The 27740-nt window shown below is 57.2% G+C and overlaps 1 protein-coding gene across 3 annotated transcripts in view; it reads left to right on the top strand.

Annotated features, from left to right (window-relative positions):
- The window catches only part of GSN (gelsolin), a 67648-nt gene that overhangs the window by 17581 nt on the left and 22327 nt on the right, over positions 1 to 27740 (top strand). The window contains exons 2-4 of one of the 3 annotated variants that reach the window (XM_056138518.1): positions 370 to 457; positions 22776 to 22980; positions 23769 to 23923. In XM_056138518.1, coding sequence (XP_055994493.1) covers positions 22785 to 22980; positions 23769 to 23923 — 351 coding nt within the window. In that variant the 5' untranslated portion in view covers positions 370 to 457; positions 22776 to 22784. Of the gene's footprint in view, positions 1 to 369; positions 458 to 21324; positions 21498 to 21579; positions 21619 to 22775; positions 22981 to 23768; positions 23924 to 27740 lie in introns of those variants that run through there. The other 2 variants (XM_056138516.1, XM_056138517.1) reach the window with 2 other exon arrangements.

Below are 27740 nucleotides of genomic sequence, written 5' to 3'. Positions count from 1 at the left end.
TTTATGATAACCTTTCAGTAGCTGTAAGAAGGGAGAGAGAGAGAGAGAGAGAGAGAGAGAGAGAGAGAGAGAGAGAGAGAAGTGCCTGCCATAGAGACAGGTGGGGAGGGGTGTGGTGGGAGGGAGACTGGGGGCATTGTCGTTGGGATATGTACAACAGTGAAGGGACGGGATGATGGAGCATTGCTCGACTGAACCCAACCACGAACGGCTTTGTAACTGACTAGTTCACTATGATTCAATTAAAAAAAAAAAATAAAAAGAGGGGGTCTATGGATGCTGGTGGTGGGGAAAGAGAGGAGCTTGAGGGGCAGGTGAGCAGAGGCCCTGGACCCCGCCATGCTGACCACCTTGGCCCTTGATCCACAGGAGGTGCTGACAGCCGAGTACAGTGCTCCCGCCTTGGCCCTGGAATCGCCCCCCGGAGCAGCCCACTTCAGCCTCGAAGCCCTGCAAGGTACGTGGAGTGGCGCAAATGCCCCACTGGCCACCAGGCCCAGCCCTGGCTGCCCAGGGAGTCTGGGGGCACCGGTGCGAGCAGCTCCCAGGGAATCCCTGGGGCTCTCCTCAGGCGCCTGGGCCTGTGACCTCATCTCTCTGTGCCCTCCCTGGGGAGGGGAGCCAGGCAAGCAGACTGGGTGGGGACAAGGCTGGGCCCGGTGCCCGGGCACCTGGGCCCCGCCTCGGCATGCTGCTGGCTCCCGTGTGGCTGCAGGAAAGGTGCTCTCCCTCTGCGCCTCTCTCTAGGCACCTCTCCATGGGAGGGCGGGTACCCCCCTCCCCCGCCCCCGCAAGGAGGAGGTGCAGGAATTCTCACCCCAGGCTCTGGAGCTGGGGTGGGACCCAAGGAGGAGGAGGAGGAGGAGAAGGTTGAACAGGGTGAGTCACCAGGAAGGTGGATGAGTCACCCCCACCTGAGTATCAGGTTCACAGGTGAGAGCCCTGGCCGGGAAAGCTGGGGCCTGGCCTTGTCCGCCTTTTGTTTTTCTTTTTGGGTCACACCCGGCGATGCACAGGGGTTACTCCTGGTTCTGCTCTCAGGAATCACTCCTGGCGGTGCTCCGGGGGAACCATATGGGAGGCTGGGAATTGAACCCGGGTCGGCCACGTGCAAAGCAAACGCCCTACCCGCGGTGCTATCCCTCCAGCCCCCTCGCCTTGTCCATCTTTAACCAGATCTTCATTTCTCTCCCACCCACTTCACAAGGTGGTCCTGGGACGTGCACCCTGTCTCAGACTCCTTGGGCGCTTGAGGGCGGGGACAGGGCCGGGTTGGTGTCGGGGAGGAACCCAGCCTGGTGCAGGCACAGACGTGAATTTGTCCTTGGCCCTGAGTGTCACCTGGAAAACATCTTGTGGCTGGTGACCTCGGCTGCTCAGAGGGGCAGAGTGGACTGCGGTGGGCCTGGCACGGGCCTTCCTGCGGGGACTGTGGCCCTGCGGGGGTGGGGGAGGGCATAAGCCTTAGTCAGAGCAGTTCTCCTTCTCCCCAGGCGCCGTGAAATGCCTGTTCCTTGGCTCCTGGCAGCTTCCTCCTCGAAGCAGGGGGAGTCCTAGAAGGCCCAGGAGGGCCCACTGGCCAAGGGAGGACCCCCAAACCCCATGCCGGATTCTGATATTGTTTTCTTGGATTTCATTTTGTTATGGGGTCACACCCAGCAGTGTTTCGGGGCGGACTCCTGGCTCTGTGCTCAGGGATCATTCCTGGAGTGGGTCGGCGGAACCATATGGGAGGCCAGGGATTGATCTCAGGCGAGCGCCCTTCCTGCTGTCCCATTACTTTGGCCCCAATACTCCGGCTTTGGGTACTGACAAGCTCCGCTCGCTCCCTGAGGCATCTGCCATACGCTCTCTGGGGCTCAGGAGAGCAGGGCACCAGGGAACTGTCTCCTGGCAGAGCCTGCGGGCCCCAGGGAGCCTCGGTTCACTGAAGCCTCCTTCCTCCCCTCCTGGCCCTGCCCCTGCCCCCTGCAGGGGGTCCCACTTCCCCACCCTTTCTGCTGAACTTGGGCTCAGCCAAGGAGACCCCAGGACCCCCTCCTTGTCAGAGCCCCAGTGGCCTGTCCCCCTCCCCCATCTTAGGCCCGCCTCTTTACAGCTGGGGAAACTGTCTGCCCTAAAGACTGGAAGTGCCCCCTCCCAGATGCACCTGCAGCTACTAACACCTACCCAGTGGCTCCAGCGCCCCCTGGGGGTGGGTATCGGCACTGGGAAATTCCCTTTGCTCTTCCTCTTCCACCTAGCTCCAACTTCTCTCACTCTTCTGCCGCGAACATCAATGGGATTCTGACTTCCTTGTTGGTAATCCTCCTCCCTCCCTCCTCCCTCCTTCTCTCCCTCCCTCCTTCTCTCCCTCCCTCCTTCTCTCCCTCCCTCCTTCCTTCCTCTCTTCCTTCCTCTCTTCCTTCCTTACTTCTTCTCTTCCTTCCTTCCTTCCTTCCTTCCTTCCTTCCTTCCTCTCTTCCTTCCTTCCTTCCTCCCTCCCTCCCTCCCTTCCTTCCTTCCTTCCTTCCTTCCTTCCTTCCTTCTTTCCTTCCTCCCTCCCTCCCTCCCTCCCTCCCTCCCTTCTTTCCTTCCTCCCTTCCTTCCTCTCTTCCTTCCTTCCTTCCTTCCTCCCTCCCTTCCTTCCTTCCTTCCTTCCTTCCTTCCTTCCTCTCTTCCTTCCTTCCTTCCTTGCTTCCTCCCTCCCACTCTCCCTCCTTCTTCCCTCCCTCCTTCTTCCCTCCCTCCCTCCCTCTCTTCCTTCCTTCCTTCCTTCCTTCCTTCCTTCCTTCCTTCCTTCTTTCGTTCTTCCCTTTCTCCCTCCCTCCCTCCCTCCCTCCCTCTCTCCCTTCCTTCCTTCTTCCCTCCCTCCTTCTTTCTTTCATGCACACATTCACTTGACAGGTATCGGCCCTGGACCAGATGTTGGAAAATCAGCCAAGTACAAGATTTCTCCTCCCTCGTGGGTCTTACAGTGATTGGTTCTGAGCAATTTTTGTTTTCTTTCTCCAACTGTGAAGGAAAAGTACTTTGGGAGCCAGCATAGTTGGGGTGGGGTGAGGGGATCTTGCGTGGGCCGCCCGAAGGGGAGCAGAAGGCTGGGGGACAGGGCATAGGGGAGCTCCCTGGGCACAGAGACCAGCATGCCTCAGGCTGGGTGCAGTGCCTGGGGTGGGGAGGGGGCAAAGAGCTTCCAGGCAAGGTACCACCTCATCATCAGGACCTGCCTTAGAGTTGAGATGTGACCCTGAGGTCACGGGGCACCTGCAGAACTTTGCACAGGTGCTAAAGGGCCCTCCCAGGTCACACCTAGTGATTGGGGACGGGAGGTCATGTGGTGTTGGGGGTCATACCCTGGGCCTCCAACATGCAAGGCAGATGTTCTATTGCTTCTATTACGTTCTTGGTCCCCCTATTGCAAAAGGTGGTGGGGGTGGGGTGGGGAGGGTGCTCCTAAGCAGTGCTCAGGAGGCCTGGGGCCTCTTCTGGTGTCTCTTGGCCAACTAAGTAGGCTGTATGGTTTGCTGCTAGGGTGTGGCGACGTGCTGCTGCTCAGGCCCAAGGCCCTGGGGCCACCAGAGCTCCGCATGTCAATGCTCAAGACTCCAGGTGGTGCTGGGGTTCAAACTCCAGGCCTGGCACGTGCTTGGTGCACCCTGACCTCTGACCTATCTTCCTGGCTCCGGTCTTTGGGGTGTTCAAGCAGGGAAGACGCTCGCCCAGATGGCACTATGAGAGCCCTTCAGAGAGAGACAGGTCTGGGTCCCTCCCGAGACATCCCGTGGGAATGCTTTCTGGTCCCTCCACGCCGTGGCTTCCTGACGCTGGGTGCTGGGTTGGGGGTCTCCCAGGAAGCGTCTCCGGCCTCCTCTGGGCGAGCTGACCAGAGATTGCTGAGCTTCTGCGCGGGGGCAGGGAAGGTGAATGATCCCGCACCGTTCCCTGTGAGATCCGCTCTGTACTGGAAGAGATTTGGGGGTGCCGGCACCCCACATCCTGGCTCCAAGCGTTGGGCTTTTGGAGCTGGGGGTGAGGATGAGGGGCCCTCTCTCCCCTGAGTCAGGCCAGGATGAGCGGGTGTGTTGGGCATTCAGACAGGGCTGTCCCCTGGGGCCTCTGTGCTTGAGGCCAGGGACACGCAGCAGAGAAGCAGGGGTGAGGATGGTGGCGTGCAGGTGGGGGCAGGCGAGGCCCGGATGTCCCGTCAGGACCCTCTGGGTCCCGGGGAACCATGGGCACCCTGGAGCCGAGACGTGAGTTTTGGGGACAGTCAGGCTGTGGAAGGCAGGAGCAGGGGCCTGGATGGGAGGGACTGTGTCAGAAGACTGGTTCACAGTTACATGCCCGGGGCCCCTTCTCTCACCTGCTCTTGTCGGGACCGCCCCCACACCTGAGCGTGCCACACTGTTTCGGGCTAGCACCTGGTACCCGGAGACAACCGCTCTGAGCCTGAACCATCGTTCTGGCCTTGACTTGCTCCTGGGCTATCCCTTACCCCTCTCAGCCTCAGTTTCTCCATTTGTGAAATGGGAGTGGGGGTGGGGGTGAGGATTCACCAAGGGGAGAGTTTGTCACCAGCGTTGGCTCTCTTGGTCAATGACCCAGGGCATCCTATACTCTGCTCCTGTACTCTGCTCCTAAGTCTGTCATTTGAACTGAGGACAGGCTTCCGGAGACATCCTGTGGGGTGCAGAGAGGCCTTTGAATCCCTCTCTTTCCACCCCCACTCAGGGCTGACGTGCTCACCCCAAGGCAGGCCAATCCTGCTTCTCACAAATACCATGACAACAGAATTATACATAGACAAGCCCTAGAGCATCGTCCCACAAATACTTTCATATGCCAGCCCAGGAAGGGACAGTGTCTCCTCTCAGGTCACTCAGCCTTTGGCTGGCAGGAATTGGATCTTTTCTCCTGAGCTTGGGTATTTATCGCAACTCTTAACTCATTAAATGCCATCATAAAAAAAAAAACACCTCCAGTTGAATTGGGGAGGAGTAACAATGGAATGGACATCTGGCGGTATAGGGGTCTCCCCCAGACAATTTCCCCGGGCATCCTGCAGGAAGAGTTCCTAAAGAAATCACATCTACTCACCCTGGTTGACATTTGGGGAAACTGAGGAATTGGGAGGGGAGGGGCCGCCTCTTGCAGGATCCCAAGACAGGAAACAGAAAAGGAAGCCAGACCCACTTCAGCCACTGGGTCAGTTGGTTTACAAAAGTGAATTGGAGGATGGACAGTGGTTTCCTGAGGAAGTTTGGGTTTTCAGTGGCACTGAGAAGGTCCATTTCTGGGATGGTTGCGTGCCCATATACAGCTGGACTTGGCACAGCCATTTCTGACACCAAACCAGAGCCTTTGCCTTAGCCAACAGGAATGGGGGTGTTCAGAGGTCCACCATGCAGTGTGTGCGCACGAAAGCGCGCGCGCGCGCGCGCGTGTGTGTGTGTGTGTGTGTGTGTGTGTGTGTGTGTGTAGCATGTATGCTGAGAGGTTCCTGAAGCCTGGTCAGAGGAGGGGCTCCAGGAAGGCCTTTGGCTGGTAGGAATTGGATCTTTTCGATTCGATCCCCAGGGGACTCGAGTGCCAGTCAGACGCCCGCCGAGATGAAACTGTCCTTCTCTCCTTACTTACCAGGGGCTGGGGATGAGCTCCAGGCTGAGCTGACGCTTTGCCTGCTGGAGGCCCTGGTTCAGTGCCCAGCTCCTCACTGAGCCCTGAGCACTGCTAGGCGTGATCTCTGAGCTGGCTGGAGTCCCTGAGCACCACCCAGTGTGGCTCTTCCATCCCTGGTCTGTCAGCAGAGAGGGACTCTGGAACTGTGACAGAAATCAGATCAGGGAACAGGCAGCACCAGTGAAGTCTGAGGGAGGACACTGGTTTTATTTATTTATTTTATTTTCTGTTTTGTTTTGTTATTGGGCCACACCTGGCGGTGTTCGGGGGTTCCTCCTGGCTCTGTATTCAGGAATTACTCCTGGTGGTGCTTGGGAATCATGTGGGGTGCTGGAGATCGAATCTAGGTCAGCCTCATGCAAGCAAGTGCCCTACTTGCTGGGATATTAGTCCGGGCCTGGCCCCTCAGTTTCTCACACCTGCGAACTCGACCTGGTAGCCTCAAACCCAGCTCATGAGGAGCATTTATAGGCCAGGTACAGGCTGCATCGTTTCTAGGGAGACGTTTCTCGTCTGACATACACAGTGGCTGCTGGCACCATTGCTAACACCTGCATCGTGGGTATGATCAGTCATCAATACCACCTCTGCTGCGTTCCATACCGACACACCAGTTGTTTCTCTGACTCCATCCCAACCCTACTCAAGCAGCCTGGTCGGTTTTGTTCTGTTCTTGTTTTACTGTGGTGACTAACCTTCCCACTTCAGAATGAGGCAGCAGTCAGACCCGTTCCCAGCACTGGTTCTGGTCTAGCCCCCAGCCAGCTATACCTCTCCAGACCTCCGGGAACTGGCCATGCCTCTGAGCCCTTGCTGTTCCGTACCCTAGATATCCTGTGCCTAGTCCCTAAAAACAAACTTCAAGACTCCAATGGGACTCACCGGGCCCCTCAGGACTCTCTGCTGACTACTTCCTCAAAGAGGTTCCCGAAGCCTGGTCAGAGGAAGGGTCCCACTGACTGGACTGTGCTTTGAGAATCTCATGTTCTGGGGCTCCAGGCCATCTAGAGGCTCAGTGCCTAGACTCTCTGCTGACTACTTCACTTACGGGCTCCCCCTGAGTCCTTAGGGGCTCCTTGCTGACCGGGAAGCAGGCAGAGAGATGGGCCTTCCACAGGGGGAGAGTGATGTTGTGGTCAGATGTCTGGTTGTGGTCACTCCCTGGACAGATTTGATGTGCTATCACCTTGCAGGCCAGTAGGTAACTTTGGGGGGATAAGAGTCTCCCCTGCCTTGTCTGGGGTCCTGGGGGCTTCTCAGTCTATCCCCAGAGATGCTCTGTTTTGTTTTGTGTGTGTTTTTTTTTCTTTTTGGGTCACACCCAGTGATGCTCAGGGATTACTCCTGGCTTTGCACTCAGGAATTACTCCTGGCAGTGCTTGGGGGACTATATGAGACGCCAGGGATTGAACCCAGGTCAGCTGTGTACAAGGCAAACACCCTAACTGCTGTAGTCCGGCACCAGAGATGTTCTGGGAGCCAGGTGGTACATGAGTCTTGTTTGTAACAGGCAGGGACTCCAGCCCTCTATGCTCTCTCTCCCGAGTCTGAGAGGTCTGGAGGAGTGAGAGGAAGACTCTGGAGCCAGCTCGTCCCGTACGAATCCAGATCCCTGTTCCTACTCTTGCCCCCGAGGGCCACCCTCTCTGAGCCTTGGTTTGCTGATCGTGAAGGGGCGTGACACTTGCCATCAGTTCAGGGGGCCACGTCACCCCGACTGATGACCAGGAATTTACCTCGCTGCCTTCTGAGTGTCTGTGCCATCAGGGGTGTCATTCACATACACATATGGGGACACTGAAGCTCAGGACGAGAACCAGCCTTCTCTGGGACCCCCAGCAGTGGGCAGCCAGGAGGAAAGACCCATCTTGGGACCCTGATCTGCCCCACACTCTCCTCCTGGGCTCTGGCTCGTTGCCCCTTGGGCCTGTTCTGTTCCCAGATCAGGGGAGGCTTTGTTTGGGGATTGTTTTTCCTGAGAAGTTTGCTCTGCAGGGCCAGGAGATGACTCAGAGGCCTGAGTCATCAGGCGGTGAGGGCCTCCCAGTGCAGAGGGAGGAGGGGGACGGGGAGGGGGAGACCCATTCTCTCACTCTCACTAAGCCTGGCAAGCCCTTTCTCCTGCCTGGACTCAGTTTCCCCAAGTGTGAGAGAAGGTGGCTGGACTGTGCTTAGAGAATCTCATGTTCTGGGGCTCCAGGCCATCTAGAGGCTCAGGGGCTACACCTGGGGGTGGGGGTTGACCCCATTCTGAGAGCCCAGCCTTGTTGATATAGGGGTGAGGGCCCCCTCCTCCCTTCATTGGGGCTGCCCAGAAGGTTCCAGGATACCCCTGGCTTACAGATGTAGTGAGAACCAGGGTTTAAGGCTCCCCACTCCCAAGCCCGCCCTGTTCAGTTCTCTGAGTGACTGTGTCCACTCACTCTCCCGCCAACTGCTTGGGCAGAGTGGACGTGTGTGGACTTTTGCTTTCAAAATGATTTGTAAAGGAAATTTACCTACATTGTTGAAGGGATTTGGCATGTTATTTTTGCATAAACATCCTTTACCCTTTTAGTAAATTCAAAGATTTTTTTTTTGTTTGTTTTTTTGGGAGAGATTGGGGAGTGGGGGGTCATACCTGGAAATACTCAGGAGTTACTCCTGACTCTGCTCTCAAGTATCACTCCTGACTGTCCTCAGGGAACCACAGGGGATGCTGGGAATTGAACCTGGGTCGGCCGTGTGCAAAGCAAATGCCTTACCCACTGTATTCTCTCTCTCTGGCCCCTAATTAAAAGAGTTAAAAATACTCTAGAGAATTAGGCTGCTCTCACAGTACTCCAGTGTGAGACCCTGTTCACCACCCCAACAATAATGCCCTGTGCCCATTTGTCAGACACTTGGTCTTCACCCCAGCCCACCCCTTCATTTCCATCTAGTACTCAGACCCTCACTGAGGTTTATCAGCCTCTCTGGGCCTTGGACTCATCCTCTGGAACAAAGGGATAAACATATTCTAATTATAGTTGCCTGTTTGGATTTCCCTAATGTAATGGGGTGATCAATACATGTCAGCAGTGGGTGCATGGGGCCTGGCACATGTCACACAGGTCATAGAGAGATACCCAGGGCCTCCTCTAGCAAACCCAGTAAATATTGTAGAATGTTTTGGGGGCTTACAACTGACTGTCACAACTGACTGTGCTCAGGGCTTACTCCTGGCTCTGCACTCAAGGATTATTCCTAGCAAGGCTTGGATCCTATGAGGTGCCAGTTAATGAACCCAGCCCAGCTGTGTGTAAAGCAAGTGCCCTAGCCACTGTTCTCTCTCTCTCTCTCTCTCTCTCTCTCTCTCTCTCTCTCTCTCTCTCTCTCTCTCTCTCGGCCCACGGCAGGTGGATAGACTCACTCTGTGCCAGGTATTTTCTATTTTTCTATCTTTTGGGTTTTGTGGGGCCCCAGGGCTCAGGAGCCTCTCCTGGCTACATGCTCAGGGATCATTCCTGATGATGTTCAGAGAACCATGTGTGGTGCCAGGATCAAACTGGGGTCCACAGCGTGCAAGACCAGCAACTTCCTCTCTGCACTCTCTCCTCAGCTACCTGAAAAACCTCCCAGGTACTGTGTCTCTTCCTCCCGCCGTGCCCCTGCTACACGAGTGCTAATGTTTAACCCTCCTACCTGCCAGCCAGGGAGACTGAGGCATGGAAAAAGTGGAGGAAGGACAGGGTGGACTGGACCAGTGTCTGTTCCATGACCACAGCCCACAGGGCCCAGACAGGCCTCTGATCCCCACCTCCAGGGACAGGATCCAGGATGAACAACATGGCAGTTGAAAGATGACCCATTCCTGCCATTGTCTGACAGACGTCACCGCATCATCTGAGGTGTAAGTGATGTGGAGAGCAGTGCACAGAATGTGCAGGGGTGCATGTGCAGGACAGGGGAGGGACACGCAGGCCTGGTGCAGGGCTAGGACATGGGGTTGCATCTTGGGGTGGGCACCCGCCCAGGGACCCTTTTCCAGGTCAGGCCCGGGGCTCCCCTGCAAGCAAGCACGAAGCTCGTGTTGTGGTTCCCAAAGGCCTGTCTGTCTCCCTCCTCCGCCGCCTCTTCTTTGATGCCAAGGAGCGCCCTCCCCCCCAAACCGCCACTCTCCTGCCCACTCAGACAGGGGTCGAGGCCGAGAGCCAAACTCGGGGCTCAGGAAGAGCCTGCCAGGCCCCAGGTCCCCACCCCCGTCGCAGAGGCAGCTGGGAGCAGCTGGGAGTGCCAGGTTGGCTGGGCCAGACCAGGAATTTTCCTCTAAGCCCTTCTCCCGCCTGCTCTGTCCCTGGCGGCTGAGGGGCTCTGAGGAAACCGCCTTCCGGAGAGAAAACTGTCCCAGCTGCTGCTGTCCCAGACTCGGGATGGGCACCGTGGCCGGGGGGAAGGCGGTGGGGGGAGTCATCCTGCACCCACCGGGCCCTGCTCAGGGTCTGATGATGAGGACAGGGAGGCCCAGGGAGGCTCAGGGAGGCCCAGGACTTGCCCAGAGGCAGAGACAGCTGGACCTGGACCCCCGTGGTGGCCGCAGGGCAGCAGAGCGAGGGGGTACAGAGGGTAAGCCCTTGGGGAAGAGGGTCAGCGGGTGACAAGCACGTGGCCAGAAGATCCCAAAGGGCCTCCAAGGTCAATGCCGGCCTCTGCTGCCAGCGGGGCCGGGCAGGGCAGGGGGCTGAGCGGGAGGGTGCCATCTGGGTGAGTGACCGGAGACAGAGAGGAAGCTGGGGGCTGTGGTTCCAGAGGAAAGGGGGGAGGCAGGCTGTATCTGCCAAGTGGGAGTGTGTGTGCTCTGGGGAGCGGCCTCTGCTCTTTGGGGCTCTCCCTGCAGGGGGAGCGGAGGCTCAGGGCTACTATCCACCAGCTGCACAGGCCCTGGAGTGTCCTGTGGGGCCAGGCAGGTGCCCGGAGGGGCCACAGGTGCAGAGACACCCCCCCCCACACACACACACCTCCAGCCCACCCTGCACGTCACCTGCCAGGTCCTGTCTTTGTGCGGGGTGGCCCCTGAGCATTTCCAGCTGGTCACCACTTCTCTGGGCGGATGAAGCAGCCAGCACATTCCAGTCCTAAGGCTCTCTGCAGCGCCAGGCGTTGTCCCTGACAAAATAATCCCAGGAAAGGGCCCAGCAACAACAGAGAAGAGCCGAGAAGTCTGCAGAGAAGCTGAGAGTCAAGAGCAGCGTCTCTGACCCTCGGTGCCGGCAGGTGGAGTTTCCTCCCACTGCGAGTTCTTGCAAGCTGGAGTCTGTAGCAGGGGCTCTGTGGGGGTGGAGGGGTCACATGTTCCAGCTCTCCTGGGAAGTGAGGGTCTGGGCTGGGCAGGCTGAGACCAAGCAGAGGAGAGAGGATGGGGCGTTACAAAGTGGGGAGGTGGTGGAGGGCGTGGGGAGCTACCTTGAAGCTCTCTCCAATATAACCTCTTATCCATGCCTCCAGCCACGCCCATTGGGCTTGTCAGGAACCCTCTGGTCCCCCCCCCCCCCACTGCCGTGGTGACAGGGACACAGAGTTTGAGGTCACGGGTGAGCAGTTCCGGCTCATACTGCGGCTCCCGTCTCTGCGAGCACAGTGCCAGGGCAGGATGTTTGCCCGCAGTCTGCAGAGACAGGAGAGGAAGCCACCAGCCCCTTTGTTCGAGTGCGTGGGGCACGGCCCTGTCCCACCTGCGCCCTCCCTGTGCTCCCAGGCTGGGGGCATTCTTGGGGCTCCCCGGCCCAGGCCCTCCCTGCCTCAGATGCCCTCGCAGCTCCAGAGCCTTCTGTGTGCAGGGCGCAAGGGGGCACCTCAGCATTTGTGTCCTGCGTCCTGCCAAGCCCCTCTCCCAGAAGTTCTGTGAAGCCTGAAGGGGGAGGGACGCAGCACACTGTCCTGTCCACCGCTGTTGAAGCCATGGGGATGGGGAGGACTGTCGGCTCATGGAGCGTCCAGTATCCCTGGGCAAGGACGAACTTCCTGCGGGCAGGTGGGACATGCTGGCCAGCTGCATACATGCACTTCCCTTTGCTGTTTCTTTCAGACACCTCAAGACTCAGGACCTGAGGTTCTGAGAGGCTGCTTGTCACCTGCCATCTCGTGCTGGGGTCACCCTTATGACATGTCAGCCTGTGGTGGGGAGCCTGAGAAGAGGGAGGAAACCAGCAGTTTTTAAAAATATATACATATATTTTTTTTGTTTTTTTTTGGTCACATCCAGTGATGTTCAGGGGTTACTCCTGGCTCTGCACTGTAGCACTGTCCTCCCGTCATTCATCGATTTGCTCGAGCAGGCCCAGTAACGTCTCCATTTTGAGACTTGTTGTTACTGCATTTGGCATATTGAATACATCACGGGTAGCTTGCCAGGCTTTGCTGTGCGGGCAAGATACTCTCAGTAGCTTGCCGGGCTCTCCGAGAGGGGCAAAGGAATCGAAACTGGGTTAGCCAGGTCAGCTGCGTGCAAAGCAAACGCCCTACCACTGTGCTATCACTCCAGCCCTCTCTCTCTCCTGGCTCTGCATTCAGGAATTACTACTGGAGGTGCTCAGGGGACCATATGGGATGCCAAGGGCTGAACCCACATCAGCTCGTGCAAGGCAAACTCCCTACCCGCTGTACTGTTGCTGTGGCCCTGGAAACCAGAAGTTTTAAAATCAGAGTAGCATTACACTATAGCATAGGACTTCGGGTGGCGCCTGATGAGAAACTCACATCTATTTCTACGACATTTGTGCTCACCTGCTCTTCACAATCCATCCCTTGGGCCTGATTAGTGGGTCTTTGTGCCTAAAAATGCTTTTGTTGTCTTTTCTGTTTAGTGGTGGCTGTGTCTGTGGCTGGTGCACTGGCTGTACTGTTGCGGGGCGTGGGGGAACATTACATTGGCTGAGGTGCTGGGGGATCCCAGCAGCAGTGCTGGATTTGCTCTTGTCATGTGGGGTGCATCTTGAGGTCAAAATCACGGCCTCCCGCCAACAAGCAGGTGCTGTCCCAGGGAGATGCTGCCAAAAAGTTTGTGTTTGAGCCCAGCACTTTAGAACGGGTCTTTCGGCCCCCTCTTCCTGTCTGCAAGAAGGCCTTCCGGAATGGGGACTTCCCAGCTGTGTGGGAGGACTCAGAGGCCCCATATCACAATAGTTGGTTTCGCAGTGGAGGACCAGATAGTTGAATGGTCAGACCCGAAGATGGTGGTGCTGGTGGCCACCAGAGCCATACCCAGGAATAGGGCTGGGGGGTGGGGTGGCATTCAGTATTGGGGATCAAAATCAGGGCCACGCGCATGCAAGGCAGGTGCTCCAGCCTGCAGGCTGTCCCGTGTCCCCGTGTCCCAAGGAACAGCAGGTGCAGCTTCTTTCACTAGTGCAGACTCCATCCCTGATATGGCGCGTAACCCCTGCTGGGTTTTCCTTGGCTCAATTCTCACAGCATTTGTGGGCGGGGGGGGTCTGAACCTTCAGTTAGTGGAGAAGGACATTGAGACAAAGAGCAAATACAACTTGCTGAACCCCCGAGAGCTGGTATAGATTAAACCCAGACTGGGGGTCCGGAGAGATAGTTACAGAGCTCCAGGCACCTGCCTCACTTACGGCCGTGACAGTGGTTCGAGTCCCAGCACCACTTGGGGTCCTCTGATCACCTCCACGTGTGGCCCCGGAGCACTACTGGGGCCTGTCCAAATACCGAAACGAACAAGAAAATCGACTAACCTTTTGGGGGGAGCTTTTCCCACAGCCAGTCTGGTTCTTTTTATCCTGTTTAGAAACACTTGCTCTCAGAGGCGGGGACCTGCCTGGCATGGATGGAGACGGGGTCCCTGGGTGCCACTGGCCGGCAGCTCCAGCACTGCACTTGGGTCCTGTCCTGTGGCTGAGACGCCGGCCTGATTAACAGACCTGTGTGCGGGCCGAGGGGTCCAGAGGGGCCAGGAGACCAGCTGCCCACAGCCGGCACTGCAGGGCTACCTGCCTCCCTCCAGGGGCCTGCCTGAGCACTGGCAGGAACAGCCTTGGCCTGGCCCCGCAGCCAAATCTGGCAGCTCCCGGGCACGGGGTGAAGGGGCGAGGAGCCAGGCTCTCGGAGAGTGACCTCTGGCTCTTGGCGCTGGGCCGGGGCGGCCTCCACAGCTGGGCAGGGCCAGGGGCTGCAGTTCTGAGAGTCGGCCAGGCGCCACACACAATGTCCCTGACAGCTGTCCACCCCCAGGACAGACTGGGCCAGCTGGCCCTCGCCGGTTGCCTTGTCATGCCATGAGGACTCCGGGCGGATGGCGGCCTGGAGCTGACCGGGTCTCGGGGTCTGAGAGTGCCTGGCCGGAACTGGCTGTGTGACTCCCAGGGCCATGCTCCAAGGTGCAAGGAAAGGATGGAGGGACAGACCCTGCAGTGAATCAGTCCCCCATGGGGTGATGCACCCCACCAGTCTCTCTCTCTTTCTCTCTTGAGCTCCTCACTAGCTTGCACCTGGGCTCCCTCTCCCTATTAGCAGCTGCTCCTTCAATCAGAGAGGGTAAGCAACAGTCCCCAGGCCACATAGCACAGACAGAACTCCAGGATCTCCCTGGAAGGGTTGAACCTTTCTTCTGTGAGACGCCCTGGGGTATGCACAGTGGATATGGCATCTGGGGGAGTGCTTTGGGGTGCTTCCACTGCCAGGCCTTGGGTCTCCTGTCTACCTCCTGATATGATAATAAGGATCATTTGTTGGGGGAAGGCTCCCAGCAGTGCTCCAGGGGGCTCTGGTGCCACTTAAACATCCAGGACAGATACTGGCAGTGCAGCAATGCTGGGGGCTAAGACATTGGTGTTTAGGGCCTTCTGATGCCAGGGATCAAACTCAGGTGCCCAAAGGCCAGTACCCCTGACCCCTGAGCTACACAACCCCCCCACCCCTGAGCTAGGTGCCCCCCCACCTTGGATCTCTCCCCATTTAGTTCCGTTTTAAATGTTTTTTATTTAGGGGTCACGCCCACTGGTACTCAGGGCTTAGTCCTGGCTCTGAGCTCAGGAATCACTTCTAAGAGCGGTCAGGGTACCCTTTGGGGTGCCAGGGATGGAACCTGCGCCAGCAGCATGCAAGGCAAACACCCTCCCTGCTGTACTTTCTCTCCAGCCTCTCCTTTTTTTTTTTTTTTGGTTTTTTTGGGTCACACACGGTGATGCACAGGGGTTACTCCTGGCTCTGCACTCAGGAATTACTCCTGGCCGTGCTCGGGGGACCTTATGGGATGCTGAGAATCAAACCCAGGTCAGCCACGTGCAAGCCTCTGCTTTTTTTTAAAGGTAATGTTGGGACCACCCTTAGCATGTTTCCAGGGCCACTGTCCCAGCTCAGTACTCGGGCATCACTCCCTGGTAATGCTCAGGGGTCCCCGAGGTGCCAGGGATCCAACCTGGGCCTCCTCTATGCAACGCCTGGACTCAAGCCTTCCAGCCGTCTCCCCAGGGCTCCCTCCCCACCCTGGCGATGAGGAAACAGAGGCCTGGGCTCTCCAGCACGTGTTCTTCACGCCCGTTGGACTCCCCAGACCACCCGGAGGCCCATGCGGTTCCACCGGGTTTCGTAACTGCCTGTTGTTTACTGACCATTGTCCCAATGAGCCCTGGCCAGAGGGTGGGTGTTCTGGGAGGCCCCGTGAGCCGCAGGGAGGCAGAGAGCAAACAGGCCGTGAGGGCGGCCCGGGAGTGGCCGGCTTCCCGGGAAACCCAGAACAACAGCTCTCGGGCCAGAGCAGAGAACAGGGCGGTTCTGCCATTCCTGGCCGTGGCCCTTCGTACACTGTGGTCCAGGGTGGGGGGTGAGGCCGCTGCCAAGCAGGACTGGAGCTATGAGCAGATTAGCTTGTGGTCAGGGCAGGGGCAGGGGCAGGGCTGGGGGCAGGGAGCCCCTCTGGGGAGGGCCTGGGCCGGGCCACCCTTTCTTTGAGGCTGATTCTGATAAGCTGCCTGCTGTGTATCTTATGCTGGCCAGTACTCAGGATGCCCCAGACCAGAGGCTGAGATCTCAGCGACCTGAGCAGGACAGGGTTGAGACGGACAACATCTTCAAAGGGAAAAGTGCCACGTGGTGTGTCCACGGACAGTCCAGACCATGCCACTGTTGCCCCCTTGTGCAGTGGGCCCAGCCCAGGACTTGAACTGAGGGCTCCCAGCGGGTGTTTGGGGGCCTCTCATGATGGCCAAGGGGTGTGTGTGTGTGTATGTGTGTGTAGGGGTTGGGGGACCGTTGACAGACACTCTTGGTTGCCAGGCTGGGCTGGGCTTTGACAGGTTCGCTGTGACCCTTTGCCTGGAACAGGCCCTGTTGCTCGCTGCCCAGCTGGCTCATGCCAGGATTTTCCTGTACCCACCTGGGATGGAGCCAGCCCCAAGTGTCTCCCTCCAGCTTTGAGCCCTGCGTGACTCTGCACACACTCTCCGAGTCTCAGTTTCCCTGGATGTAACAGGCTCCACCCCATCCCTCCGCGCGCACACACACACACACACACACACACACACACACACACACACACACACACAGAGCCTCAGCACTGGACACCCCCTGTCTGGTGCTCCCTCTGCCCTCCCGGAAATACCTGGGCCCCGTGCTGAGGTGGCACACAGTCTTGGGAACAGCAGGCGGGGTCCAAATGGCTTGGTTCACCTGGGTGGGAGCCCCAGTCTGGTGGCCCATTGCCTGGATCTAAACCCTGAGGCTCCAAGGCCTTAGGCTGTGGATATGGTTGCAGGGACTAGAGCTGGGGCCTGATGCTGTGGATGGAAAGCTAAGAGAGGGACAGCAATGTAGCCTGGGTCGCCCAGGAAGTCAGGGGTAGAGCTGGGCCGAGCTTGGCCTCTTCCCTTCTTCCCACAAGCCATCATGGGTGGCCAGTGCCCTCACTTGCCTGGAGGCAGACACCCTCCTGGCAGGGCATAGACCCCCTGTTGTCCCCCTCACTGTCTCTGTGACAGAAACCTGGGACAGGGGTGGAATGTGAGACCGGGAGTTCCCCAGGGCGTCCCGGAAGTCCGAGCTGCAGGGTCCATGTAATCATTAACGAGGGGGCTGGAAGCCCTGGACTGTAGTCAGGGACCCCTGGGCCAAGGCCAAGCCCCAACCGCCCTCTGTTAATCAGCGACCATTGGTGGGGGTGCCCCAGCTGCTGCACAGGACCCTCGAGGCAGCTGCTATGGCCACTCTGAGTTGGCAGGGACATTTCTTCTCCCGACATGTTTCTATTTTCTCATCTGTCAAACGAGCGGGCATCACTTTAAAGAGCTTTTTCCCCTCAGGATCAGGAAGGTCCTCCAAGGACTGGAGGGCCTGCCCTGCGTGTGGGAGCACTGGGCCTGAGCCCCCGAATGTTGCTGGACGCAGCCCTGAGGGCTCCCCGGTGCTGCTGGCTTATCCCTGGGAATTGCGTCCCTTGGGATCCCACCAGCACGGTGTCCAAGGCCCGGGCATCCAGCTGCCAACTGCTGGCTGAGAGCTACCACTGGGACCCCTGGGACTCTGGAGCACTGCTCAGGAGCCCCCCGCCCCCAGTGAAACAAGTATATCAGATACATAGTTGTAAGTACAGCTGACCCCCACAACCCCAGGATTTGGACTGCATGGGTCCAATCATAAAAGCATTTTCTTGTAAACAGTTGTCATCAACTTATGGATCTGAAAAATACAATAAATGAATTTTTCGATGTTTACCTTCCTTTCTTCTTTCCGTCCTTCCTTCCCTCCTTCCTTTCCTCCCTCCTTCCCTCCCTCCCTCCTTCCTTCCCTCCCTTCCTTTCTTCCTTACTCTCTTCCTTCCTTCCTTCCTTCCTTCCTTCCTTCCTTCTCTCCTTCCTTCTTTCCCTCCATTCTTCCTTCCTTCCCTCCTTTCCTCCTTCCTTCCTTCCCTCTCTCCCTCCCTCCCTTCCTTCTTTCCTTCTTTCCTTCCCTCCTTCCTTCCCTTTCCCTCCTTCCTTCTTTCCCTCCATCCTTCCTTCCTTCCCTTCTTCCTTCCTTTCCTCTCTCCCTTCCTCTCTCCCTTCCTCCATCCTTCCTTCCCTCCTTCCCTCCCTCCTTCCTTCCTTCCTTCCTTCCTTCCTTCCCTCCCTCCCTCCTTCCCTCCTTCCCTCCCTCCCTCCCTCCCTCCTTTCTTTCTTTCTTTCTTTCTTTCTTTCTTTCTTTCTTTCTCTCTCTTTCTTTTGTTCATTCATTCCATCTCTGGCTCTCTTCTTTACACTTGTTCCTGTGTTTGCTTTTCCCTCCTTCCGCGGCTGTACACGTAGAGTATGGGGTCCATGTTGCGTAGAGGTGCGCCTTCATGGACTTTATGCCCTTGGCACAGTTTCCGGTTGACAGCAGGTGGCAGTCATCAGGTCTGGGGGAATCAACAGTGACACCAGGATTTTTGACAGCAGAGGGGAGCACTGTCTCTAATTCCCACTTTGTTCAAGGGTCACTTGTAACTTCAAGCCCTCCAGCAACTTGTTTTTTTTTTTTTGCGGGGCGGGGGGGGGGGGGGGCCACCACCAGCCGTGCTCAGGCCTTAATCCTGGCTCTCTACTCAGGAGTTACTCCCGGCAGGCTCAGGGGAACATTCGGGATGCTGGGGATCAAACCCAGATCAGTCTCATGCAAGGCAAGTGCCCTGCCCTGCTGGATTATCGCTCTGGCCTCTTTTTATTTTTTATCAATAATTTAATGTGCATATTAAACAACTCACCCATAGAAAGCAAAGCGCTTATGCTGATTTGGGATCTTTTTCTCATGTGTCCTCCAATGACGCAGGAAGAGGATGCTGTCATCTCCCCACAAGACTCCCAAGGCTCAGGGGGCTTAACTCAGGCACTGGCAGCCACACAGTCGAGTAAGAAACTCTCTCCTTCTGCCCTTCCAATCTGCCTTGAGAGTTTGGGGGTTTATGCTCCTTGACTCTTGGAAGGTGTTTGCAGAGACAGGCCCCCTGATGGAACTGAGCTGAGCCATGCCGAGCCTTGGGGCAGCTCCGTGGCTGAGGGGGGTCTCTCATGCCTGCTAAGGGCCCCCTGAGATGCTGGTGCACAGCATCTCTCCAAGCCTGCAGAATCATCTGTGGAGATGCAGAGTCCTTGTTGATTTGACCAGGATGTTTGGGTCCTGGCCGCCTTCCATGCCCCGTGCTTCCATGGACATCCCTGCCTGGGGAGGCATGGCTTCCTCTGCAGGCAAAACTGCAGGACCTGGTGCTGATGTTGCTTTGAGCCTTTCTCGGATGTGTCAGAACGTGGGTGGGTGGAGTGATAGGAGAGTGGGGAGGGTGCTTTTCTGGTGTGCGGCCCACCCAGATTCGATCCCCGGCACCCCCCTGCACCTACCAGGAGTGATCCTTAAACTCAGAGCCAGGAGTAACCCTGAGCGCTGCCAGATGTGACCCCAAAAGAAAACAAAAAAGAATGCGGGAGGGAGAGGAGACACTGGTGGTTTCTGCTTCCAGCTGTGTGTGAGAGTCCTGGGGTTTCTTGAGTCCTGATGCCTCCAGGGAGCGAAGCACTTTTTGAATTGAATTTAGCTCTACAGGCTCAGCCAGACATACATCCCCAAGCACCTGGGCATCACTCTGGATCAAGTGCAGACTTTGTGGGCCCGGGGACCCCACCCTCCTGCCCAGCCTCCTCTCTTCTCTCTGTGTCCAGAGACCGCGCCTGCCCGCGAATGCCTTCACTTTCCCTCTTTGTCCTGAGTCAGGCCAACTCCCAGGTCCTGTTCTCCTGCAATTCTCTCTAGATTATCGTTTCTTTGCACTCCCTCGCCCCGCTCTCAGCCCACATGCCCCCGCCCCATACATGGGAGGAAGTTACTGGTGTGGTAGGGTCCCCTCAGCCAGATTCGAGAGCTGGAGGGGTCCAGAGACAGGGAGCAGGCAGCATGCTTAGGGACACTCATCTTCCTGGCTGCGAGCCAGGCTGCGTTCACAGACAGATGCAACCCTCAGCGTTTCCTACACCCATTTAGCAGATAAGGAGGCACGTCAGGGCCTGGGCGTTGGCTCAGCAGGCGAAGCCCTGGCTTTGCATGTGAGAGTCCTGGGTTGGATCCTAACACTGTCAAAGCTGAAGCAAAACACACAACTCTTAGGCTGAAGGTGTGGCTCAGTGGAAGGGCCTTGTGTGGGTGAAATCCTGGCTTTGATCTCTGGGACTGCAAAAGAAAAGAACAGGGCAGGAGAGATAGCAGTGGGCGGGGCCCCTGCTTGCAGACAGTCAGTCTTGGCGCTATCTCTGCCCCCCCCATGGTCCCCTAAGCCCACCAAGAGTGATCCCTGAGCACTTCTGAGTGTGGCCCCAAATCAGAAAAAAAAAAAAACAACAGGTAACTTTCCTTGTAACTTACACACAGAGACTGAACTCAGTGGATCTCTAGTCTTCCAGAATTCTTACTGTCTCGGCACCAGGAGGATCTGGGTTGCAAAGGGAACTTGGAAATAGAGAAGTTGGGGCGAGTGGGGGTGGTGGAGGAGTGGGGTCCGGTGTCTCCATAGCCCCTCTGGAGGAAGGCGCCAGGAGTTGGGGGAAGAGGCTTAATCTTCTCTTCCTTGGAGACATCAATGAGGCTTAAAGCTGGAAAAAAACAACCCCCCCACCCTCAAATAGCAATAAAACCAGGCAGCAGCAAGGTCTGGCTAGTGGGTCCTGAAGGTCAATCTGAAGTCATCAGCTCAAGAAGACCGATCACAGAGAGATCATACAGCCGATAGGGCTCTTGCCTTGGAAGCCACTGACCAGGGTTCTCAGCAACCCATACGGTCCATTGAACACCACTAGGAATAATTCTTGAGTGCAGAGCCAGGAGTAACTCTGAATATTGCTGGGTGAGACCCAAGGCCTAAAGAAAAGAGAAAGATCAATAGAATTGGGGACCATCCAAACGTTTTAAATAGAAGGGAGAAAAAGGTTGCTTGTGTAAAATAGAGCCAGCCTTGGCAGGAGACTGGCACCCTGTCCCACCCCTGCCTTCAGACCCCTCCCCCAATCCCCTGCCCCAGTGATGCCTCCAGCTGGTAGCAGCCTTGAGCTGTCCAAGAGGCCTTCCAGATGGAACTAGGGTTCAGACTCTGATCCTGGCACCCCCACCCTGCGTCCCCCATCTGTGGAATGGAGTGTCCAGAGTCCCCCGCTGCCCCACCCACCCCCATAAAGGATGTGATGAGGTGACATGTGGCTTATCCCGTGTCAGCTCTCTGTGACATGTGGAAAGTTTCCAATAAATGCGAGCAGCTGGGATTTTCTTGGGGGGGGGGGGCTGGAGTGCTGAAAGTGCTTGCAGAGGCAGCGCTGGGATGAGGCGGCTTGCAGAGGGGCCCACAGGAGGCTACGTCCCCATCCAGCCTGCAGCCCCTGATCTGCGTGCGCGTCCCTGCAGTGTAGTGCCCAGGGATCGCCTGTTGTGTGTGCCGGCTCTTGGGCTCGGTCTCCACGCGCGCGGGGGAGCGGGGTGAAGGGGCGGCCTCGCCCCGTCCGGTCGGTCGATCTGTCCCTTGGGATCCCCGAGGTCTCCAGAATCCAGGCCAGATTCCCGCCCCTCTCAGCCCCGCTGGGGGCACCCCTCCTCCCCGGCCTTGGCCCGCGCGCTCCCCCGAGGGGCGGGCCCCGCTCCGGCGGGGCTGGGCTGGCGGCTACTTAAGGTCGGGGCGAGGGAGGCTGCGCTGCCCAGCTGGTCTCCCTCGCTGGTCCGCGATGATGATGGTCCCGCACCGCTCCGTGCCCGCGCTGCTCTGCGCGCTGGCCCTGGCCCTGTGCGCGCTGCCCCCGGCCACCCGCGCTGCCAGCTCTGAGCGCGGTGCCACCAGCTCTGCGCGAGGGGCCGCCCCGGCGCGCGGGGCCTCCCAGGGGCGGGTGAGTGTCCGGAGCAGGGGGCTCCCGGAGTAACTCTCTTATTGTGTAAGTTCTTGCAGATACAGCGCTAGGAAAAGGGGAGTAATTCAGGTCTAGAATGGAAAAACTGTTTTGTTGCTTTGTAAGTATCCCGCGCTGCTTCCGGGGCTCCGGTGGAAGAGGGTGGGCGACTCGGACCCCGCCTGCCCCGCGCCTTCCAGGCTAACCTCGCCCGCCCGCGGGGCCAGAGCGCTTCGCCCTTTGGCCTCTGGCTCCTTACCACCCGGTTTGTCTCCCCCGCCCCTAATTTGCCCTCCCCTCCGTCTGCTTGCTCCGTTCCGGGTCTCTCTCCCTCTCCGATGCATCCCGCGATCTTTCCCGCGGGTCCCTCCGCCGTCGGTCCAGTCTCTCACACCTGCTACCTGCGTCTGGCTGCTGCCCGCTCTGCTACCCAGGAACCCGCAGCCGACTGCCTGTTTCTCCCGGATCCAGCTAACTCCCCTCCCTGGCCCCTTGTCCCTTGTCTTAGCCCCAGCGCATGCCTGACCGACAGCCTAACCGGTTCTCCACCAGGCTCCCGCAGAGCCTGGCCGCAACCTCCTTGGATTTTCCAGAAAACGGAATTTGGGGGGTGGGATGCTGGGGGGCCGGGGCAGGAGGGAGGAGGCAGGTAGCGAAGGAGGCCACCTGGGCTTGGTCATCATCCCTGTTCTTCTGGGTGGTCAGCGGTTGGCCTGAGAAGACACCCCACTGTCCAAGGGCAAAAGAGTAGAGCGGCTGTGTGACCTTGGGCCAGCCTCCTGGCCCCTGGGGACCTTCTTTTCTCCACCATGTGGGCTTGGATGCAGACCTCCCTGAGGACCATTAGCGTTCCAAGAGCCCCTCGGGAAGCTGGGTCCATTGGGGTGCCCCAGATTTATTACTGCCATACGATGAGGGGCTTCTCATGACCCCCTGCCTGCGCGCTTGGGTCCTGGGGTAATTCCCGCTATGCCATCTCCTAGCTGGGGAGTCCCTAGCAGGATCACATCACCTCTCTGTGCCCCAGTTGTCCCATCCCAATGGCATGAAGAAGGGGGGAAGGTGAAGCCTTCCCACCCACCCACCCACCCCTACATTCCCCAGGGGCAGGAGCAAGTTGCTGGCCAAGGGCTGGAGGAAGGGACAGGAAGGGAGTCTACTTAGCGTGAGTCTGAGGCACTAGCGAGACCCTCTCGATGCTGGAGACCCTCTCCCCCGTGCTGGGGTCCCTCCCTGGGGGCTTCGGCCCCTGCTCAGGCCCTGCCTGCTCTCTTGCAGCCCAGCAGTATGGTGGTGGAGCACCCTGAGTTCCTCAAGGCGGGCAAGGAGCCCGGGCTGCAGATCTGGCGCGTGGAGAAGTTCGACCTGGTGCCTGTACCCACCAACCTCTACGGCGAGTTCTTCACAGGGGACGCCTACGTGATCCTGAAGACGGTGCAGCTGCGGAACGGTGCCCTGCAGTATGACCTCCACTACTGGCTGGGTGAGCCCTCCTGCCACACACCCACCTTCTGGGCGGGGCCCCAGGCAGCACCCATGGGGGCTGAGTCTAGGTAGAGCAGGATGCAGGTGCCAGCCAGATCCAGGGCTCTGGATCCTGCCTGTGGGGGTCAGCCCCCGGCACTGCCCTAGGACAGGTCATGTGATACCTGTGCCCCGTGCCGCGAGGACGTGGGTCCCACTCAATCCCAGAGAGTATGATCCTTGGGGCTGGAGCGATAGCAAAGTGTGTAGGGCATTTGCCTTGCATGCGGCTGACCCGGGTTCGATTTCCAGCATCCCGTATGGTCCCCTGACCACCACCAGGAATAATTCCTGAGTGCATGAGTCAGGAGTAACCCCTGAGCATCACTGGGTATAACCCAAAAAGCAAAAAAAAAAAAAAAAAAGTATGGTCCAAACTGGGAAACTGGAGTGACCTGGGGACCCTGACCCCCTTTGTGGCTCCCCTGGCCCAGCTTCAGCTGCATCCCCAATGGCCCTTCAAAGGTAGAAGCCTGGACTCAGTGCCACACTTCTAGTCCCTGGCTAGCCTCTGTTTCCCAATCTGTGAAATGGGCCAGTGCTCTCTGGTGTAGCTACAGGTGCCAGAAGGTTGAGCGTGAATTTGGGAGAGGGTCGAGCAAGGGGAGAGCAGAGCAGGAGAGGGAACAGAGATTGGGACATCACCCCACTTATACACCTGGGTAAAGTGAGGCTCCCCATGATGCTGGCAGGGCCATGGAGGGGAGGATGCCTGGGGCTTATGATGCCTGTGGGTGCCCTCCCCAGGCAATGAGTGCACCCAGGATGAGAGCGGGGCAGCTGCTATCTTCACCGTGCAGCTGGACGACTACCTGAATGGCCGCGCCGTGCAGCACCGTGAGGTCCAGGGCTTCGAGTCCAACACCTTCCTCGGCTACTTCAAAAACAACCTCCGGTACAAGGTGGGTCCCGGGCAGGGTGAGCCGGCAGCCATGGCTCGAGATCCCCTGACCACTCCCAGCTCTGAGAACTCGGACGCGTCACATAACCTCGCGGAGCCTCTGGTTTCTGTTTCCTTCTTTTGTTTCATTTTAAAAACGTTCTAAAGTTTTAGGCAGGGGCCAGAGAGTGCAGTGAGTAAGTAGGGTACTCGCCTGGCAGGTGGCTGACCCGGGTTCGACTCTCTGCACCACTTATGGTCGCCAGAGCACCACCAGGAGTAATTCTTCAAAGCAGAGCCAGGATGAACCCCTGAGCATTGCGGGGTGTGGCTGCAAAGGAAACAACAACTTGTGGCACTGAGATTTACAATGTTGTTAAATGATAGGGTCTCGTTCATACAGTGTTCCAACACCCACCCTCCACTAGGGGGGGCCCTCTTCCCCCTTTGTCACACAACCCCTCTCCCCATCCTCCACCATAGCGAGCTCCATTCTGAAGGTCAGTTCCCATGCTGTGTTGCCTTTGGCCGCTTGTGCCCACTTTGTTTCTTTATATCCTGCTGAAGAGCAAGATTGTTAGCCCTCTCCTTCTGACTCACTTCACTGAGCAAGATGCTCTCCAGCTGTCTCCCCCAGCAGCAAATTGCCTGATTTCACCCTCGGCATTGCACAGGGGTTACTCCTGGCTCTGCACTCAGGAATTACTCCTGGCGGTGCTCAGGGGACAACATGGGATGCTGGGAATCGAACCCGGGTTGGCCACTTGCAAGGCAAACAAACGCCCTACCCGTTGTGTTATTGCTCCAGCCCCATCCGCAGCTCTTTAATAGTGCCCTGACACACACTTTCTGAGCAAAGCCAGCTGGGCTGGGTGGTCAGCTGGAGAGAGGACAGGACAGTCCTCTCACAAAGGGAAGCAGAGCACAGGGCCAGGGCCGGCTGCCACTCTCCTCCGGCACTCGAGGACTCCGGGGCCGACAGCATTTTCCCTTCCACATTTAGGGTGCAGATCACTGTCTCCTCCTCCCTCGCACTGACGGGGTCAGATCCCAAGAGATTTTGTTTTTTGATCCTTCTGTGAGAAATACCTTGCCTCTACCCTGTGTTGTACAACTTTTACAATGAAAAGGCTATGGTAGCTTTATATATGCCTTCAAAAATCCTGAAATACATACACATGTTCTTTCTTTCTTTTTTTTTTTCTTTTTGGGTCACACCTGGCGATGCATAGGGATTACTCCTGGCTCTGCACTCAGGAATCACTCCTGGCAGTGCTTGGGGGACCATATGGGATGCTGGGAATCGAACCCGGGTCGTCGGCATGCGAGGCAAATGCCCTACCTGCTGTGCTATCGCTCCAGCCCCTCACCATTTTTCTTACAACAGAGTAGTATTCCACTGTGTATATGTTCCCTGGGCTAGAGTGTTAGCACAGTGGGTAGGGTGTTTGCCTTGCACGTGGCCAACCTGGGTTCGATTCCTCCACCCCTCTGAAGAGGCCGGCAAGCTACTGAGATTATCCTGCCCACCCGGCAAAGCCTGGCAAGCTCCCTGTGGCATATTTGATATGCCAAAAACAGTAACAAGTGTCACAATGGAGACGTTACTGGTGCCCGCTCAAGCAATTGATGGACAAAGGGAGAACAGTGCCACAGTGCTAGTTTACCCTGGTTTCTTTAGCCACTCATCTGTCCCTGGGCTCTTGCCAGACTTGGGCTATTGTGATTAATACTAAAATAAACAGAGGAGTGACAATGCCTTCCTTTTCTATTATTATTATTTTTTTTTAAAGAGAAGCATGATAGCTTTTATCGAAATGTTTTTAGACATGAGAGGAGAGAAAGAGAGCAAGGACAGATTCAAGAGAGAACATGGGCTTCCCCAGAGTTGGGGAAAGCAATGAGACGTGGAGATACGCAAGCCAGATCCGTGTTCCAGGAAGAACGTGGGCTTGAAGAGCAAGCCACATATCTTTTCCTCAGAGAGTTTTTGGGGTTCTGATCTTAAACTGGAGAGAAGACCACCCCCGTCATTCATGCCGTATTCCTCACTCCAGCAGCAGGGATGGTGCTGTGGCTGCCAACCCAGACCGCCACTTGCCCACGCCTCGGGGCCTTCTCCTGCTCCTGCATCTCTGGGTTAGGCTTGAGGGGCATCCTTCTTCCCTGCCTTGAGGGGCTTAGGGTATTCCCCCACCTGCTGCTTGGCTGGAAGGGGTGAGAGAGAGACAGAGACAGACAGAGAGACAGACAGATAGAGCAAGCGAGAGCGAGAGAGAGTGAGTGAGAGAGAGAGACAGAGAGCGAGAGAGAGACAGAGAGAGACAGAGAGACACACACGGGGGGGGGGGGGGGGAAGAACCTGGCATGAGGGAAGGTGGTTTCTTTTTGTTGTTTGTTTTTTAAATAATTTCTCAGATTATCAAATAGGACAGTATTCCATTAAAATAATCAGGGGCTGGAGTGATAGCATAGCGGGTAGGGTGTTTGCCTTGCACGCGGCTGACCTGGGTTCGATTCCCAGCATCCCATGTGGTCCCCTGAGCACCGCCAGGAGTAATTGCCAGAAATAACCCTGTGCATTGTTGGGTGTGCCCCCCCCCCCCGCCCAAAAAAGAATCATATACATTGTTACTAATTAATTACAAATTTTAAACATTTAAGCCATGTATCAGGTGATTCCAACAGATGTTTTTATTCTAGGAGCGAGCAGTTGACCCCATGGCAGTCTGAGGCAGGGTAGTCTGTTTGCTGTTTCCTGTGGCAAAGAAATTCGGTGAAAAATTTTGAGAACTCTGGAGGAAAAAAAAAAGAGGTTGAGAGCTCTAGAATTAACAATGGTCATGTCAATACTTTCCTGGTGAACTTAGAAATTCTGCACAATGAAAGGACTGTGCTGAAAACAGGAAAAGGGTTTATTGCAGCTCACTGTAACAGTCTCATCATCTTCGTGTAGACTTTTATTAGGGAAAGTGGTTTCTTAGCCCTGGTTAACCAGGGTCTCATTAAGGCCCCAAGGAGGACCGATTAGGTTTTTAAAAGGCCCCCTTGGTTGCATTCTTCTTCCTGTTCACAAATACCTCCTTGAACTTGAACTCTAAGCGTCTGGGCTAGCCCAGAGCTCTCCCCTGCGACCTCCAGGTCTGGGTGAGCAGAGGCCAGCAGGAGACTTCTAGAAGCCGCGTGGGCCCCCTAAGCGTCCTGTTGCGCTCTGGTTACCTGAGAGCCCGTCAGACCTGCCCTTCAGGCCTGGGGAGAGGATTTAGGGAAGGGCTGGGTCTTGGGGAGGCCTCAGAGGAGGCTGCAGTCCCGGGATCCTGATTGGCCCTGAGGAGGATGGATCACTAGGGAGGGGACACAGAGGCACAGAGAGGTTAAGCAACCTGGGGTTACACCACAGCCAGTTCAAGTTAGAGCTAGGACCAGGATCTAGTACTGACTCTGCGTTCTTCCCATGGCACCCACCTGCCTCTTGGGGCCAGTGTCTAGCCTAGAATAGAATAGGGGTCCAGCCGTCGGTGCTGTATGACCTTGGATCTACCATTGTCCCTCTCTGGGCCTAGGTCCCTTGGGACGGTGAGCCTGTGTGCTCCGGAGAGGCACACACCGGCTGGCGGGTGATGAGAAAGAGCCAGTGAGAGGGAGAACAAAGATCTGGGTGTGTCCTGTACTGGGCCTCAGCCTCCCTGGGTGGGTGGCACCGTTTCTTGCAGCCCGTGCAGTGCCCCTGCCTGCCAGTCCACAGGGCACAGAGCCGGGCTCTCTCGGCTCTCCAGGGGCCCTTCCTGTAGCCGGGGGCCTTGAAGAAAGGGTAGCAAGACTGGGAACAGGAGGGAGAA

The sequence above is a fragment of the Sorex fumeus genome, unplaced genomic scaffold (assembly GCF_029834395.1).
Source record: "Sorex fumeus unplaced genomic scaffold, SorFum_2.1 ptg000129l, whole genome shotgun sequence".
In the NCBI taxonomy this organism is placed as follows: Eukaryota; Metazoa; Chordata; class Mammalia; order Eulipotyphla; family Soricidae; genus Sorex; species Sorex fumeus.
The sequence above is the reverse complement of the archived record's forward strand: the minus strand, read 5'-3'. Positions and strand labels throughout refer to the sequence as shown.